General features: G+C 37.0%; 1 protein-coding gene across 5 annotated transcripts in view; it reads left to right on the top strand.

The window, feature by feature from the left end:
* The window catches only part of ITGB6 (integrin subunit beta 6), a 191,222-nt gene extending 176,468 nt beyond the window's left edge, over window positions 1-14,754 (top strand). For all 5 annotated transcript variants that reach the window (XM_056793943.1, XM_007494246.3, XM_007494245.3 and 2 more), the window contains 2 exons: window positions 112-278; window positions 12,003-14,754. In XM_056793943.1, the coding sequence (XP_056649921.1) occupies window positions 112-278; window positions 12,003-12,104 (269 nt within the window). In that variant the 3' untranslated portion in view covers window positions 12,105-14,754. The remainder of the gene's footprint in view (window positions 1-111; window positions 279-12,002) is intronic.
* Window positions 14,755-16,456: the final 1,702 nt, after the last annotated feature.

Raw genomic sequence — 16,456 nt, 5'->3', positions numbered from 1 at the left:
TTCCCTCTTTATGAAAAATATAATTAGAAAACCTGTGTGGAAATCCTTTCCTTCCATCAGTGAGGGAAATATATTAGCTATATTCTAATATGACTTGCTTTGTTTCCACAGACTGTCCAGAGCCTCCCAATATTCTGATGATAATGTTGGGGGTATCTCTTGCCATTCTTCTTATTGGGATTGTCCTCCTTTGCATATGGAAGCTGTTAGTATTATTTCATGACCGTAAAGAAGTTGCCAAATTTGAAGCTGAAAGATCAAAGGCCAAATGGCAAATGGTAGGTAACTTGACATGGAAGTTGATAACAGTTAATTGGGAACATACTGACAATATCCCTTTGTCTACTTTGTCAATGAAAGAAGACCTGTGGGAAATTGGGAGTAGTGGGGAAATCCCCCTATACTATAGCTCACTCGGGCTTTTTCTATTACTGTAAGAAAAGCAGAATCCCATATTTCTTCCCAACCCTCTGTCACTAATTGCTCCTCCAGAAGAAAATCCAATGCCTATCTCTCTTAGTTGTTGTACTGCTGTAGAAGGAATGAGAAATACCATCCCCTTGAGTTTTTTGTTTGTGGCTCACTGGCTCCCATGTTTTATGTTTATTTTCTTGGATTCTTCTGAGAGTGTCAGGAAATCCTTAGGGAAGCGGAGGCCCTCCTCCATGCAGGGATCTCTGAATTACCAAGGACTTACCCCAGAACTCAGAACTCCATTTGATGCAGCACAGAAGCTCTTTCTAAATGTTTCCACAAAGGGACTATATTATAGCAAGTGTAATCATGTGCATAAATGGCATGATGATTCACAACAGTCTCCATGGAAATGCCTTCCTATTTCTCATAATATGCAACAATGACATGTTAGTTTAATTTTTTTTCTATTATCAACCTGCTAGTTATTATGAGTAACATTATATAAACAGCTCTCTGAAAATCCTATCAACTTTGAAAAAAAGTACATATGAAATTTAAGTGACTATACTTTCCAGGAGAAAAGCATCTAGCAGAACTTGATTTTGGTTTATTGCTCTTACAATTTCCTTATGATACATAATTAGATCTCTAGAGACTCATGGAAATAATCTCATGGCTTTAATTTCCTATCATTACCATAATACTACATCTATGTATCTAATAGCAATTAATTTATGTGTGGGGGGGGGGGTGGGGGGGCAGGTAACAAAGCACACAGTTTGCCACTGCAGTTGGTTTATTAAGACAAACAGTCCTCTATAGTACAGATTTCTTTCTCACCTTAATTCTACCCTCCTAATACTTTTTAGTCTAGTTTTAACATGTCAAGAGAATGGGATTTCCTTTTATTAGATAAATATAATATGGAGAAAGGGTATGTTTATGGAATAACTATTTTAAGTAATCATTTCAAACCAATGTCAGTGTAATACAGGACAATGCAATTTGTCCAATATTTTGAACTCAGATAAAATGCCCCCGTGGGACAAAATATATATATGGATTACACTCTGGATATAGCAAACACAGTGAGGCTTATTCTATTCATTTGATCATCTTAACATGACTGTAGAAGGGAGGTTGGTTAGAATATCATGTTCATGAGGCTAACATGGTTAATCTAGGCCAGTTAACATTGATCGACTTCTTTTTCTGAGATGGGGTTGTTTAAATATTGTGTCTCCTCTTCATTGATGTAGGCATTATTGTTTTTTTTAATTCACCTATTTTTCTTAGATTGGCAGATTTATTGGCATATAATTGGGCAAAATACCTCATAATAAATTGCTTTGATTTCCTCTTCATTGGTTATGAATTTGCCCTTCACATTTTTGATACTGGCAATTTGGTTTTCTTGTTTCTTTTTTTTTTATTAAATTTATCAAATGAATTCATGACCAAGACCCTGGTCCCAGCTTGAACCTGGCATTGGTTACAAGGAGAAGCATGTGAGAGAATATGAATTAACCCTTTACCACTCCTAGAAAAACAGTGCAAAGCACACTCTACACATGTTTCATTTTGTTTTTTTCCAAACAAGGCCTGTGATTAATTGGTTTTAAAAATCCCCCCTGACAATACAGATAAACAGGTACTTGGCAATTTAAAGTATTTGTGAGTTAACCTGGGTTTTTGAGAGGTTAAATGTTTTACCCAAATTCACATAGCCAAATGTCAGAGGTGGGATTTAAACCAAGATTGTCCTACCTTTGACTTGCCTCTCACTTGTCATCTTTTGACACCAACAATAATACATTATCCCTAGTGTTTTGCTCTGTTTAAAAGGCATTGGAGAAGTTTTGGGGTTTTTTTTTTTGGTTTTGTTTTTATCCAGACCTGTGATTTCATCAGCATACAAAATTCCCATTGAAGGAAAGGAATCTATCTATAGAGTGTTTCCCTCCAAATACAAATTCTCCTAAAAACACAATTTGAAAAAAATTAAAAGAAAAAAGTTATTAAATTCCTTTTGGTTCAAAAATGTTCTTTTTGCTCAGATGTTTCATTTTTGTCATCATTGTGGCCTAAATTATTTCTGGACCAGTATACATTTTCTTGGGATGGTAGGTAGCATAAACAACAAACTTCATTGACTTTCACAACTTTCCTGACCATCCCTTTGTGGGAAAATGGAGAGTCAGAATAATCCAGGAATCCTAATAACAGAGATTCCTCTTACCACTTTGGTGGGGGGAGAGAAGAGATTGCTAGGTTTTTGTAGCCTTTTATTTTTTCTACACTTTGAAGGAAGCTTCTGTTTAACCGTAGGACCACCAAACACCATAGTATAGGACATGGAGATCCTGGGCTCCCAGAAAGTCCCTTTTGTGATTGGAGAGAAAGGAGAACAATAGACTTATTACTAAGAGATCAGCTGGTCCAATTGCTTCATTCTATAGATGAGAAAATGGGTGACTAGAATGGCCAGCAAGGTCACATAGCTAATAGGGAAATGAGAGATTTGAATCTATGGCTTCCTGATTCCAAAGCTAGCGTTCCATCCACTTAATCACACTGCTTCACATCCAGTGAGAATCAGTTAAAGTATTTGAGAGTTAACCTGTGTCTTTAGAGAGGTTAAGTTTTTTTGCCCAGTCACATAGCCATATGTCTTTGCTGCCACCACTTCGAGGCTTTTTTTTTTTAACCATCACTTTGAGTATTAGTAACCTTTCTCCTCTGAGGACCTTCCAGCTAGAGATCTTTAATATTATAATCCTTGTCACCTATAATCCTCTTCATAGGAACTTACTGTTCATTTTGGTTCAATATTTATTAAGTACCTATTTTATACAATGCACAAAGTATTACTTCTACAATGATAATTCTTCAGTATAACAAAAATTAATATGCTAGAGTAATGAAGATTACTTGAAGCATTTCAGCAATGTATGGAATTCTGTCAGGGGATCAAGGGATAATGTGTGGAAATTCTCTCCCCCTGCTTCTGTGGTTCAGTGTATAAGGACTGGAAAGTTGTCTGAAGATCATACCATGGTGGTTGAGAATTTTGCCAAGATTCACACAACTAGCACGTGTCTGGATCACGATTTGAGAGTCAACATTTGAACCTCAGTCTTCCTGACTCCAAATCTAGAACTTAACCTCTCAGGTCTATTGCTTCCAGGAATAATAGACAGTACAAGAATATAAACTGTGCACATATGGGCAATTACAGATCTGCTTACCTAGAGGTAGAGTATAGACTTGTGCAACTTATTCTGTTGGTAGGGATACTTTTAAGCAGCTCCCAAGTCTAGTTTCTTCTGGTTCCTTTTGTCTAGCTCTCTGAACAAACTCTACCTTCCTTTTCTGGATGCAAATTGAATTTTCCAAACAGTTCTTCCCCCAGAAATCTGCCCCAAAGGTCCCCAAAACTAAAACCTTCTTTTCCTGGCCCACCTCTGTTTCTCTAGTCATTTGAGCTTCCTTTGACCTTATTGGCCTTTAAACTCTACAACTGTTTACTTCCTCCTGGGGAGACAAAGAATGAAAGGAGTTAGGGACCCTTTGTTTACCCCCAAACAAAAAAATTAAAGATAGAGTCTTGGAGTGTCTAACATATATACAGAAGATATCAACATAATTACAGGAAGGCTCTTACACCCCCAGCCCCATGTAATGGGAGGAGATCCCAGGGGATTCATTACAGGAAGACTGTGCTCAGACTTAGGGACTCTCAATACTGATGCTCCCATGGGGTGAGTGTTTGAGGAACATAAAAGCCCATGCCCGCTGTGTGTACTACCATGCACAACCCTTGATTGGTTCCTCCGTTAAATAATAAGCACGTGTACTGCAGACAAACACTTGGGCAATTATATGATGTGTATCTACTAATCAGCATGTTTTATGTTTTCATAAAAAAGACATGAGTGCCAACAAAAGATTTATATCTTTTAAATAATAATTTAATTAACAGTTAATTTTCTCCAAACCATGAATTGTTCTTAACCGGGATGTAAGACATGTTTGAAATTCAAATGCTGAATTTTATTCTGTTTCTTCACCCAGAATGGAGCAACACACATTATGAAGCATACATGAAATGAAAAATATTATTTCCTTGCCAAACTGAGTTTCTTTGAAAAACAAATGTTTAATGTTCATGCTCTGACTAGATAATGATTACTCACTCAGATGCAAAACAGATTTATTTCACATAATTCATCTCAAGTTCTTCTAATATAAATGCCCTACTTATAGAAGCTGGTCTTTGCACCTCTATTTTGGGGTTCTGAGTTAAATTCAAGTTTTACCCAAAATATGTTTCTTCTTCAAAATTTGAATTTGACCTGATCTTAAAATGGCACTCAACAGCCCAGAGGAAGACAGTGACCACTCATTTCTCTTCATCCAGAAGCTACACTCATTAATCTCTAGATGCAGCAGTACTTGCCACTCAAAACCTGCGAAAGTAAACAGAAGATAAAGGCAATCTCCCCAAAATGTATATCACAGAATCCAAGAAATAGGACAGAAATTTGCTGCTTTGACAAGACTATAATTTTGTATGGCTATGACATCTTTCTTTTTTAAAAAATTGAAGAAAAGGAGCTTAAATTCATCATTGATTCAAATTTTTTTCAAAGTTGTCAAGTCATTAACCTGAGAGGTGAAAAAAATGTTCCATCTGACATTTCTTCTAGGCATGAATTGATTTCTGCTGCACTAAGCAAATCAAAACTGCTTTTTATAGTTTGGCAATCATTAAGAAATCAGTGGATCATGACAAAGAGTTTTCCTATTTATCAGGGTTTTTTTTCCCCCTTTTCTAAAAACCTGTTCATTGCATTTTGTTAGACATGCAAGAGGCAGCAAGGAGACTAGGTGGGTGAGGTATTGGGTCTCTAGCCAGGAAATCCTGAGTTCAAATTCAGCCTCATACACTTACTAGCCATGTGATCCTGAGCAAGTCATTTAAGCTCTATTTGCCTTAATCCCCTGGAGAAGGAAATGGCAAAATACTCCAATATCCTTGCAAGAAAACTCCATAAATAGTATGGCCCAGGGAGTCACAAAGAGTCAGACTTTACTGAATGACTGAACCACAATAAGTTATACAAACTAAAAGATGTATCTTTCACCTTTTATAGTGGTTCTTTGACTCCTGTGTGACTAATAGAGATGAGCGCAGGGCTTCATACCTTCAAGGGCTATACACTTTATCTTTATCTGAAAAAAGGATGGGGCTACTGATTTTCCACAAAATGAGAAAATTCTCAGAAGTGGTATTTCAAAGGGAAAGCTTAATTAAAAGGGGAAAATAATTACTTATGAGCAACTCAAGAGGGCACTGTGCACATATGAGCTTATATTATATGAGAACTCATTTATATGTGTCTTTAAGGTTTGCAAAGTACCAAAACCTTGAAAAATAGGTAGTAGTATTCTTTTAAAGATAAAGAAACTGAGACAAATAGTGGTCAAGTGCCAGTAGAAGTATACTGATTTGGAGATAAAGAACCTAGCACTGAATTTGGAGTCAGAAAGTCAAAAGACCTGAACTCTTATCCCCATTATGCCATTTTCTACCTTGGGAAAATCATTTAACCTTTTTAGGTCTCATCTGTTCAATCAAATACTTGGATTATGCCATCTATGGTTTCTCCCAGTTCTAAATAGATTATTTTGTAACTTGCTTAGCAACTGACCAATATTGTCTCAAATTTCTCACTTTCTTTCTGTCTCTCATTATATAAGCACACATACACATACCTTTCCTAAATGTTTTTTCAGCCAATATCTAATATGCATTTATTTCATTGGTTATGTCTTATTTAAACAACTAATTTATTTGACTAAACTAATTTATTTTATGTCATATCACCACTCCTCCTCCTGCCCCAGGGTGGGAGAGTGGAGACAAATTTCTTAGGGCTTGGAGGAAACTAGTTGAGGGAAAAACAAATACTAAACTCTTAATAAATGTGTTTTATTTCATTCCTTCAAAATAAGCACAGCTCACAAAAGGAGACCCTTCATCCCTATCCTGGTAACAATCTGACCTAGATATCCCAGGAAATATACACTCCTATCATTTCCCAACTCCAGATCCTCACCTTACCTTCTTATTCACTCCCTAAAAAAAGGATTTTTTTCCATTTAGAATCTTGTTTCTAGTCCTACTGCTTATTTCTATTTCAATAACCATCATTTTTATAGATTATAATGCTGAAAATCATATGTTAGAGGGACTGATAGCTGGACTCCTGAATCTCAAAAACAGCTTCTCATTTTTGTCTTCTTTGTCCATTCTGATCACAGAACCACTCAGGTTTCCTTACTTCCTGTTCCAGAATAGTTTGAGCCAACTTTGTAGCAAAGTTCAAAACATCGCTGATTTTTAGCCAACATTCATCACCACAACTTTGAGAAACAAGCCAAGAACATTCACTATTCAAAGAATAAGGCAGAATTTGAGGTTTTCTTTCCATGTAACGTCATGTGGCAAAAAAACAAAACAAAACTGAATTTCATCAGGAGACCTGCCTTCTCATCTCATACCCACTACTAATTGTGTCATCTTGGGCAGTCATTTAAACCCTTTCAACTTCAGACTCTTCTTTAGGAAATTGAGAGTCATCTCAGTCATCTGTATGATTCTGTCCTTGTCAAAATACCTATGATTTTTTCAATATGATTGTGGAAAATATGTGCTTATTATATTCCAGGCATTACATTAGTTGGGGAATTCAAAGATGAAATATAATACAATGTCTACCCTCAAGAATATTACAATCCAACAGGAGTGGAATCCAACGGCATGGAAGTTGGTTTTTCTGAATTTATAGAGCTAGGAGGGGGCAGTCATATCTGGGAAGAGTTATATAGTGCAAGAGGAGTGTGTAAAAAGTAGGTGAAGAGTAATAGAATGAAATGAGGTTGGGGTCAAATTGTGGAAAGTCTCAAGAATCAGAAAAAGAGCTTGTGTTTTTCCTTCAAAGGCAATAAGAAGCCACTGGATTTTTTGAGCAGAGGAGTAACATGCAGACCTACACATCGGAGAGATTATGTTGGCAATTATGTTGAGGATGAATTGTAGGGGAAAGAGACTGGAAGCAGGAAGACCAGTTAGGAGATTATTACAATAATCCAGGGGAGAGGTAATAAGAGCCTGAACTAATGGGTCCAGTAGAGGGAAGGGGACATATTTAAAGAGACACTTCTCAGGGAGCTAATTGGATGTAAAGAATGAGAGAGAGAGATAAGAGAGATTAAAGGATTACTCTAAGACTGTGAGGCTAAGTGATAGAGTTGGGCAGAAGGGGTGGTGGGAAAGGAAGAATGACTCCATCAAGAGAAATAGGAAAGATTAGAAAAGGGGTCAGGTTTAAGAAGAAATCAATTGATTTTCTATCTTGAAGGTATTTCTATGATGGAGGGGCATCCAGGTAGAGCAGTTCAGCAAGTTTCATAGAAATACATAAATGAATTCAGGGAGGAGATTAAAGCTAGATGTATATATCTGGGAGTCACTAGCAGAAGTCATAGCTGAAACTCCTGGGAGTGGGTGAGATGACTGAAAGGCAGATTACATAGAGAAGAAAAGGTTAGGAAAGTGCCTTGGAGCACATCCAAATTAAAAATGAGTAGGAAGATGAACCCAGGAAGGAATCTGCAAAGAAAGGATAATAGAGAGTGGTGTCACAGAAATAAAGGGAAGAAAAACAATTAAGAAGGAAGGGGAGGTCAACAATTGCAAATACTAACAAAAGGTCAAGGAAATGAAGACTTAGAAATGGCCTTCAATTTTGGGAACTAATACAGTCACCTAAAAAGAACAATGTCAGTAAAGTGGTCACAGAGGACAGATTGCAGAGGGCTGAAGAGGAAGAGGATAGAAATGATATGGAAGCTATTCTTTCTGGAAGTTTAGCAGCCAAGCAAGAGAGAAAAGAAATAGGTCAAAAGATTTAATAGTGATTTCAGGTTTAGGATCATCATGTCCACTGTATTTTAGTATCATTATTTTAAAACCTTCTTAATTTTTGCCCCAAACATCTTTTTTATTTTCTTTTGAACTCATTCAACAAACAATTAATATTTACTATGTATTTGTATTAGGTGCCAGGGAAATAAGATAAAAAGGCATAATTCCCATGTTCAAAGAGTTTACAATCTCCTAGTTATTGGGGGAGAGGGGGTACATGCTATATACTGAAATCAGGTTAATACAAATGTAGACTATGACAAGAGGAAAGTAAAAATTCAAACCAAGTATTCTTTAGGACAATTTCAGGAGTAGGAAAATTCTTTGGGGTGGAAAAGTGAAAAAGGGAGAGATAAGGGAAGACTTGATGGAGTAAGGGAACATCTGATCTGGGACTAAAGACAAAAGAATTTCAGAAGAGATTAGTGAGAGTTCCATGCAGAGGGGAATGTGAAGGTATAAGAAGACAGAATAAGATCAAGAAATAGTTGGCTTTTCAAATTTTGGTTGAAGTTGTCAACATGGAAATCTAGAAATCCCCAGCTTATTTAGTTTGAGGGTAGAAACCCCAGGTTGTGACCTTGTCACAGGAGAGGTTTCCCCCTGAGGGAAGGTCCCACTTCACGAGACACTAGACATCCACTTCAGGTAGGAGGTAGATTCCATCCCAAGTCAAGTAGCTCTTTTGTCTCCAGAAGCCTTTCCCAGTATATCACACCCTCCTTACTGAGGATCGAACTGGGGACCTTCAACTTGAGAAACTGATGCGCTACCTATTGCGCCAAAGCTTAAGTGGATGTCCAGTGTCTGAAGTGGGACCTTCCCTCAGGGGGGAACCTCTCCTGTGACAAGGTCACAACCTGGGGTTTATACCCTTAAACTAAGTAAACTGGGGATTTCTAGATTTCCATGTTGACAAAGTATAGACTAATTGAGAGATATAGAGTGAAATTTATCTAAATAATATGTTATATATGACATCTATAAATATATAAATAATATATATCTATAAATACACAGAAATCTGTTTCTAGAGAGCCTTAAAAACCAATCCAAAGAGCTTATACTTAGCATTTATTAAATGTTTACCATAAGCCAGGCACTGTGCTAAGAAGCTGTATTAGTGGTACTTACATCTCAGTAATGATAAACTGAACTATATCTCAAGATCTTCAAATGGAGAAGGTATTCCGAAATGATTTCCCCCCAAGGGAAAATAATTATGTCCTCTGTAATCGAGAATCAGAATCACAGAATGCGCAGAGTCTGATCACATAGAAAGAAACTGAATTGCCCATGGTATCTCTCCTAGATTAGAAGTTAACAAACAGTTGTAAGCACCACTAGGTGCCAGACACTATGCTAAGTACTAGGAGTACACAGAAAGCAAAGGAAAACAAAACAAAACAAAAACACCAAAAAAACAAAACCAGTCTCTTCTTTCAAGGAACTCATACTTTATTAAAGGAAACAAGATGCAAACTACTGTGTATATACAAGATAATTATAAGAGAAAATGGAGAAAATCTTAGCAAAAAGACACTAGGAGAACCAGGAAAGGCTTCATGCAGATACTGCAACTTTCGGTGAAAAAGAAAGGGAAGAAGAGGTTGAGAATTCTAGGCATGCAATACTGCCAGTGCTAATGCTCTGAGAAAGAATATGGAGTGCTATGTGCATTAACAGTATGCACAGAGTAATAAAAATAAATAATATAAATAAACTTAAAGAAAGAAAGAGTAATAAAAAAATAATATCACAACAACAATAATGATTGCTTTAAGATTTTCAAAGCACTTTATAAATGTTATCTCTTGTTAGCCTTATAATATTGAGCAGGCAAGTGGCACAGTAGATAGAATGCTGGGTCAGAAGATAGCTTCTTGAATTCAAATCAGACCTCAGACATTTACTAGCTGTGTGTTCCTGGGCAAGTCACTTAATCCTGATGTCTCAGTTTCCTCGTCTGTAAAAGAAGGTGGAGAATGAAATGGTAAACCTCTCCAGTGTCTCTGCCAAGAAAAATCCAAAAACGGGTCACCAAGTGGCAGATATGACTGACTATACCAACCCTTAGAAGTAGGTGCTATTATCATCCCCACTTTACACATAAGGAAATGATGCAGAAATGGGTTAGGAGACTTACTCCAGGTCACATAGTGAATGAGTGTCTAATTAGGTTTGAATGAAGGACTTCTTGACTCCAGGTCCAGCATTGCATCCATTGACTTCAGAACCATCTTGCTGCCTTGTACAGAGAGGGGCATAAGATATAAGAAAACTGGAAATGGAGGCAGGGCCCAGGTTGTAAAGAGTCTTATAAGCTAAACAGAGGAGTTTATATTTGATCCTGCAGATAATTGGGAGCTCATAAAATTTAATGAATATGGTGGGTAGCATGCTTAGACCTCTGCATTAGGAAGAGCAGTTTTGCTAAATGGAGAATGGACTAGAATGGAGAGAGAGAGAAGTCAGGGAGAACAACCAGCAGGCTAATGCTTTAGTCCAGGCTAGAGGTGATAAGAGCCTGGACCAGAGTGGTGCCATCTTTGAGAAGAAAGGGAGTATATTGCAAGAAATAAAGAAATCTATGAGAATTTGAAATTTAGGGAGAATTAATAGGAATTGCTAAATGATTTAGATCTGGAGAGTGAGAAAAAGCGAGCACGACACTTAGGTTGCAAGCTTTGGTAACCTGAAGAAAGACAGAGGCATATTTGACCATCTACTTGACTAGTAGACTACTAAAAGAGCTGGACTAAATATTGTTCATTTAGTACACTGCTTGGTATTCATAACCTTGAATTTTTTATCATTTCATCCAGGACAGGATAGCAACCAATCCACATTTCTCACTCTCAGGATTCTTGTCCATAATCATTCATCCTCTCTAAACGATCTGTTTATGCTAGAAACTTTCTTCTAGGTCATTTAGTATTTGGTGGAAATAAGAGTATTATTTGGACCATATGTTATCCCTCCCTCTTCCTACATAATCAGTCCACCTCCTTGCTCTGGTCACACCTCTCCTTATTGATGATCCCATTCCATTGTATGCATTCAAGTCTTGATAAGTAATGCACTGTTTCCTACTAGTACTCTATGTATCTCTCCATTGTCCTCTGGGTCACTTGACTTTTGGATTCTCTGAAGATTGTTGTGTTCCATTAAATCCACATAGCATCACTAAGAAAAATTCTGGTATAGCATGGAAAAGATGGATTTCTGGATGAGGAACAGTTTAGCTAGCATCACTAAAGCATATTCATTCTGTATACTTTTTTTAAGTCCAAAAATACTTTGAGGATACAAGACATTTTCTTAACTATGAATCAATTCCAAGAACATTAAGATTTCCTAAATTGTCCATCACAATATTTCAGGATATTTTAAAGTAAAAAAAGGTGTACATTAAAAAAAAAACTAAATCCAACATAAGATATCAAAATGATCCAAATGAAGTCTCAAAATGGCTTTTTTTTTTGTCAGAACGTTTTTTAACTTAGTGAAATTATTTTTAACTACCAAAATAGAGTCCTGGAAAAAAGTATGTGCCTCCAAATGAAGCTTTCTTTTTCTTTTTCTTCTTCAGGAAACCAATCCACTGTACAGAGGCTCCACAAGTACATTTAAAAATGTAACCTACAAACACCAGGAAAAACAAAAGATGGACATTACTGCAGATTCCCATTAGCAGTTCATGCACTGGATAAGTCTGTTTCACTGATAGAAAATGTCAACCACACGATTTAATTTTTATTTCTTTGTTGCAATAAATTGAGGTTTGCTCAAGATAATGATAGGTCATTTGGAGATCAGCCTTACTTGTGGAAAGGTTAGAGACTGATGCCTGCCAGGTTCAAAATAATTAAGAAGAGGAGTATCAACAACAAAGACTTGACTTTGGGGATCATGTTAATGAATGCAAAATCCATTGCATTTATGCCTGGGGGGAAAATCCTCCCAATGATGTATTTGCAGATCTAATTTGCATGTGAAAAATTTGAAGAATTAGAATTTCATTTGTTTTAGAAATATTGTCTTTGTCCTAGTAGAACCATTAAGCCTTGAAAATATCTACTCACACAACAGAAATATATACATATTTCCAAAGAGGCTCCTAAATTGTAAGCCCATCCTTAAAGGAAGACCAAAGGCACTTGTAAATGGTGAGATTGGGATATTATTCCAGTGGCAATTGATTGGCTATTATTCCAGTTATGATGGAACTATCCAAAAAATATCACCAGCTTTAAGACTGCAGATGAAATGAACCAGAATAATTTTGATTTACAATGGATCAGGTTGACAACACTCCAGTCCTCTTTAGGATGAGTGCAAGAAGGAAATGAGAAAGACAGCCTCAGTTGGTAGAGGATGATTTTTACTCACCATTAAGTCTTTGATAGTTTGCATTCAAACAGTGCTTCTTCCCCAACACCTCCCCCCCAAATGTTTTTCAAGCAAGTATTTTATTTGTGTTTTATGGATGAGAAATGGTAGTCAAATAATTTAGAAATTAGGAAGTCACAGTAGAGACAGAGGCAGAGGTAGACAGAGAGAGAGCCAGAGAGAATAAAAGGGGCCCTAGAGTTTAGTTAATGTATTAAACTGCTCAAGACAATAAAACCCTCACCTTTCCCACAATCAAGGTTTTTCTCTTCTGTACTCCTAAATCTCTTTCTCTTTCTCTCTCTCTCTCTTTGAGGATAAGAGAAGGACAAGAAGGAAAAATGACTTCTTTTAAGGATGTCAGATAACTGGCAGAAAGCTCTAATATATAAAAAGGGTCATGATGAACAGGATAAAATCCAAAATGGTTTCTCATCAAACATAGAAGAATCATTAAAGTTTTTCATGAAGATTTTTTTCTTTCTCAACAGCCTTATCAAGTCTATCTTAATCTATGGTCAACAACATCCATAATCCAAAACTATTTTATTTTTACTTTGCATCTGAGAAATACATTTGACTATATGGATTAGTCACAGATTTGTGGAAGTCTCTATAGTTTCCCATAAGAAAGATAGAAAGATAGGTTCAGTTGAGTGAAAAGTAGATTATATCTGTAAAGGTATATGAGAATAAAGAAACAGCATTACATTTAAATTCCATTGGAATTCAGGGAAGGAATTGTAGGCTCCTCTTGTGCCATGTTAATAACCATGAATTTAAGCAAAAAGTGAAGCAGTTTACTAGGTTCATAGTTTGTCCATTATCTAATAGAACAAGTTATTGGGACTTTGTGACTCTGGGAATGTTATAATGTTTTCCAGTGCCCCGGGCAACTTGGGCAATAAATTGCCTAGGTAATTGAGGCTTGCACCAGAGGGGTGGCAGTGTCAGAGGAGAGAATTAGGCAAATATGAGAACCGTTATATAGGAGGAATGGAAGGATTTAGCAATTGATTGGCTATGGAAAGGGGGATTGTGGGAGAGAATGAGGATGACCTCTGGGTCTAAAACTTAGTAACTCAAATGTCGACTACTAACTAGCCATGAGTTTCTTCTACTTTTTATACATCTCACCATGTTACCTAGGGAGCCCTTTTCCCTCCATTACCTCTGTTGCCCAGGGAAATTAGATGCTTATTAGGCTATGTTACTAAGACCATTACAAAATTACTCAAGGTTATAAAACAGTAAAACTAAGCAAGTAACCTGAGAGAATTGATGTGTTTCAGTAAGCACTTAATAAATGCCTTTTCAGGGGGCAGCTGGATAGCTCAGTGAATTGAGAGTCAGGCCTAGAGTCGGGAGGTCCTAGGTTCAAATTTGGCCTCAGACACTTCCCAGCTGTGTGACCCTGGGCAAGTCACTTAACTCCCATTTCCTAGCCCTTACCACTCTTCTGCCTTGGAGCTGGAAGGTAAGGGTTTAAAAATAAATAAATAAAAAATAAATGCCTTTTCATTCATTCATGCATGCATGAATGCATTCAGTGTCTAGCTTGCTGACTAAAGAGTGATTTAGGGGCCAGAAAAAAACCCAGCTTGGCATGTATATGAGTTATTTTACTGATGAAACATCATATCTGTGTGAGTTTTACTGTTTTGAGACATTTTTACATTTATTAATGAGAAGCTAACTTGGGAAATTTTTGTGAGTTTATGTGTGTATACGTGTGCCTACTATATTTGTATTGGGGAGGACAGAGTAAAGTCTTTCTGCTATTTCAAAATATTGTTTTGACCCAAGGCTGGCCCTTGAAAAAGCCAAAACATTAAAAGAAGTTCTTCTGTTCACTGAAGAGTTAAGTTACATGAACATAGATTTTTTTTTTGTTAGCAATTTTGTTGTGTTTTTGTGTTGACTTAAATAAACATTGTAATTTAAACAATGAACCTTTGGATGAATGGCAATCCTTTCCATGTATGGCATAAAAATGCTTCTGCTCAGATACTCTGAGGGGTGGGGGAAAAGGATTCAGGAGAAACTAAAAGAAGTGCAGGAAGAGCAGAGCCATGAATGTAGATGGTCTCCCTAAGGATACATTTTTGGAAAAGTAACTGGCCACAATATTGTTGAATGGTTATGATAACCATGTTATGATAGCCAGAAGGTAGCACTCTAATAAAAGAAGGGGCAGTAGGATCATTGATCTCTTCCGGCTGCTCTCTGGAAATCCAGGGCACTTCAGAATGACACATTCATTATGTCCCCCACTCTCCCTGCACTAGGGTTCATTTCGGAGATTAGGGAAATAACGCACTGAGGAATCAAGGGACTCCAAAAGGACTCAGTCAGCATAAAAGTTCTTTGCTCAGACTTCACATAATCAGCTGGGACAGCGCAGTCAGGCCAACTAGAAACACCTGCTGTTACACGTGGTTTTTAATAGACTAAAGGTCGGTGAACTGAGAATTCAGAAAGCTCAATTGAGTCCTCACTAACTTGGGCTTTGCTGGCCAAGTTACTGTGTCTGCTTTCATTTTCCTTTCTGCACACAGTGATAACACCCAGTCTTTGTCCCAGAGAGGGCTCCCATTGTATGCTTCAGAACAAAAACAAACTATGGACACATCTTATGTGCAAGGCTTTCTGCTCCTCTGAAAAAATAAAAATAAAAAGCATCTTTCTCAAGGAGCATTACTAATTAATGACTCCCAGGGAGTAGCTGGTTCTAAATTACTTCCCCACCACCTACACTTGATGGAAAACAATAGATACGTCTATTTATTCATTGGGTTTACTATGTGAGGTCCTCCAATCCTTCCTAGCTTGTAAATTAAATGTGCATTTATCAAAGGTTCCTCTCTAGATGAGAATAATTGAGAGCCTCAACTGCTAAACGTTCTTGCTAAAATACCAAATTTCAATACCAGCTACAAATTGTGCCCTGAGATATTCACTTAAAAGCACTTCGGTCACTAAATGTTACCAAAATAGCCATAATAGCTTTTATGGGGTGATTCTTCCTTCCTCTCTATGGCCACCTTGAAGAGCCCTGGGTTTAGAGGATCAGCTCCTTTGAGGATGCATTTCTGTAATGTCACAGAAGACATTTCATCCTTTTTTCCTCAGATTTATTAACAAATTCATTCTCATTTTATGAAATCTAAACACAATTGAAAAATGTTCCCTTTTCCAAGGACTACTTGGACCTTAATTGGAGAGGTGGAATTACATTAAGGCGACAGGTGTTGGATCAAATTATGCTTAATGAAAAAGCCCGTTTTCATTAAACTATAACATTCTGGAACTGACTCAAGTCATACACACCTAAAGATCAGAAAAATTTACATATTGGACTTCTATTTCACATGGAGATGCTTAATGGTTACCATTGAAAAAGTCTGTTTTGAAGCTTATTCGTTCTACTTTGTGGAGATCTGGAGTGATACATTGGTGGCCTTTAATCAAATAATTAAGGACACCTACCAAAACACAATTCAGAGTCAGTTGTCTTGTGTGATTGCTACACTAGGCACAACATTTGGGGTCCCTGGATTGGGTTAGGGATGATGTCAAACATTCCAAACCACTAAGATCTACAAGCATCTTCAAATCCCTCATTCTTGGGGACACAACAATTCTTCTTCAAGT

This window comes from Monodelphis domestica, chromosome 4 (assembly GCF_027887165.1).
Source record: "Monodelphis domestica isolate mMonDom1 chromosome 4, mMonDom1.pri, whole genome shotgun sequence".
In the NCBI taxonomy this organism is placed as follows: domain Eukaryota; kingdom Metazoa; phylum Chordata; class Mammalia; order Didelphimorphia; family Didelphidae; genus Monodelphis; species Monodelphis domestica.
The sequence above is the reverse complement of the archived record's forward strand: the minus strand, read 5'-3'. Positions and strand labels throughout refer to the sequence as shown.